This window comes from Octopus bimaculoides, unplaced genomic scaffold (assembly GCF_001194135.2).
Source record: "Octopus bimaculoides isolate UCB-OBI-ISO-001 unplaced genomic scaffold, ASM119413v2 Scaffold_127294, whole genome shotgun sequence".
Classification (NCBI taxonomy): Eukaryota; Metazoa; Mollusca; class Cephalopoda; order Octopoda; family Octopodidae; genus Octopus; species Octopus bimaculoides.
In genome coordinates, this window is record NW_026368799.1 from 1263 (window position 1) to 3543 (window position 2281).

The 2281-nt window shown below is 41.1% G+C and overlaps 1 protein-coding gene across 1 annotated transcript in view; it reads left to right on the forward strand.

The window, feature by feature from the left end:
* The window catches only part of LOC106880571 (mitochondrial potassium channel ATP-binding subunit), a gene marked incomplete at its 5' end in the record, with an annotated part of 5561 nt that overhangs the window by 933 nt on the left and 2347 nt on the right, over positions 1–2281 (forward strand). The window contains 2 exons of the mRNA XM_014930573.2: positions 822–955; positions 2096–2167. Coding sequence (XP_014786059.2) covers positions 822–955; positions 2096–2167 — 206 coding nt within the window. The remainder of the gene's footprint in view (positions 1–821; positions 956–2095; positions 2168–2281) is intronic.

Here is a 2281-nt window from a genome sequence, read left to right on the forward strand (position 1 = left end):
GACCAGATATAGTTGTCAAAGATCATGAAGGAAAAAAATGCTTTCTAATTGATGTATCAATACCAGCAGATGACAACGTCTCTCTAAAAAAAATGGAAAAACTTTCAAAATACAAAGACCTGGAAATAGAGGTAACTCGAATGTGGAATCTAAAAACAGAAACAATTCCTATCATAGTAGGTGCCTTAGGTATAATAAAAAAATATTCAGACAAATACATAACAAAAACTCCAGGACTTAAAAATATATATATAACATAGAGAAAATAGCACTACTGGGCACAGCACACACCCTACGCAAAAAACTTTCAATACAGTAACCATAAGAACATCACAGCAAACCACAGCATATACCCAAGGCACACAGAGCTGCACTCGGTAGTGAAGTGAAAGCACGTTATAAAGATAAAACTACTGAACAATAATAATAATAATAATAATAATAATAATAATAATAATAACATTGAAAAATTCCTTAGGAATGAGAACCCAGGTTCGAAATATTATCATTAGCTTTGTTATATGTTCATCATTTCTTCAACCACCCAAGAGCTGTGATGCATTCCATGATATGCACAACATCTTCCTTTGTATATATATATATGTATCATAATCATCGTTTAACTTAATTAGACTATTGAAAAACAGACATCGTTGTACTCTAATTAATTTTGCAAGATTCTTTGTGTGACTTCGTGTGTTGAAGCATATTCTGTTGTCTGGGGGGGGGGGGGAACCATTCTCTTTCGGTGCCTTATACTTTAACATATACATAGTGTCTTAATTAGATTTTCAATTCTCTTTTTCTTCTCTCATTAACAGGTAAATCAACAATAGTCTCATTATTGGAACGGTTCTATGACGTGGATACTGGAGCGGTTAAAATCGATGGGCACAATATAAAAAAACTATGTCCCAGTTGTCTACGAGGGAATATTCTAGGAATTATAAACCAGGTGAGGTATACTTGGCCATCAGCTTCCCTCCACCGCTAGGGTGTGGCTTTTTTCACACAGCTATCCTCGTCCATTCTCTCCACATGTCCAAACCAGTGCAGTCGTCTCTCTTGTACACCAAAGGTCCCAGGAACTGGTTATTGCCTGGGTGAGGCCCAATGTTCGAAGGTTGTGCTTCACCACCTCATCCCAGGTCTTCCTGGGCCTACCTCTTCCACAGGTTCCCTCAAACGCTAGGGTGATTTCACTTGCCTCAACAGGTCTTCGCAAGCAGAGTTTAGTGTCCAATGAAGGAGAGGTTGGCATGGGTGCCAGTCATCGAATTTAGTTCGATTTCCCTTGCCCCAATAGGTCTTCGCAAGCAGAGTTTAGTGTCCAATGAAGGAGAGGTTGGCATGGGTGCCAGTCATCGAATTTAGTTCAATTTCCTTTGCCCCAACAGGTCTTCGCAAGCAGAGTTTAGTGTCCAATGAATGAAGGTATGCATAAGTGGACTGGCTGAGGCCTTGGATTTAGGTCTCACTTGGCTTGCCGGGTCTTCTCACACACAGCATATTTCCAAAGATCTCGGTCAGAAGTCATTGCCTCGGTGAGGCCTAATGTTAGAAGGTCGTGCCTCACCACCTCATCTCAGGTCTTCCTGGGTCTACCTCTTCCGCAGGTTCCCTCAACCGCTAGGGTGATTTCCCTTGCCTCAACAGGTCTTCGCAAGCAGACTTTAATGTCCAATGAAGGAAGGTACGCATAAGTGGGCTGGCTGAGGCCCAATGTTCAAAGATCTTGCCTCACCACCTTATCCCAGGTCTTCCTGGGTCTACCTCTTCCACAGGTGCCCTCAACCGCTACGATATAACCCTTTCTCACCCAGCTATCCTCATTCATTCTCACCACACGACCATACCAGCGCAATCGTTTCCCAGCCAAAATTCCGCTGGGGTCAACAGTGCCTTCCATCCTTCCGGGGCTCAACAAATCAAGTACCAGTTATACTCTGGAGTCACTACAATCCTCTTAACCCATTTCTCTGTCTTTCCCTGCGCCCTCAACCTGTAACCCCATGGGGGCAAAAAAGAAACAAGAAAAGGGCCGACCCCTAATATACTAAAAATTAAAAAGGTTTATATATTCATTTTCTTCCAGGAACCAGTCCTGTTTAATACGTCCGTACTGGAAAACATTCGATATGGGAATCCGAAAGCCACGAACGCCCAGGTAAACTTATCCATGTTTGTCTTTAAGATCGTAATTTAAAAAGATCTCGATGTTACAACTGAATTGTAGAAATATATATATATATATATATATATATATATATATATATATATA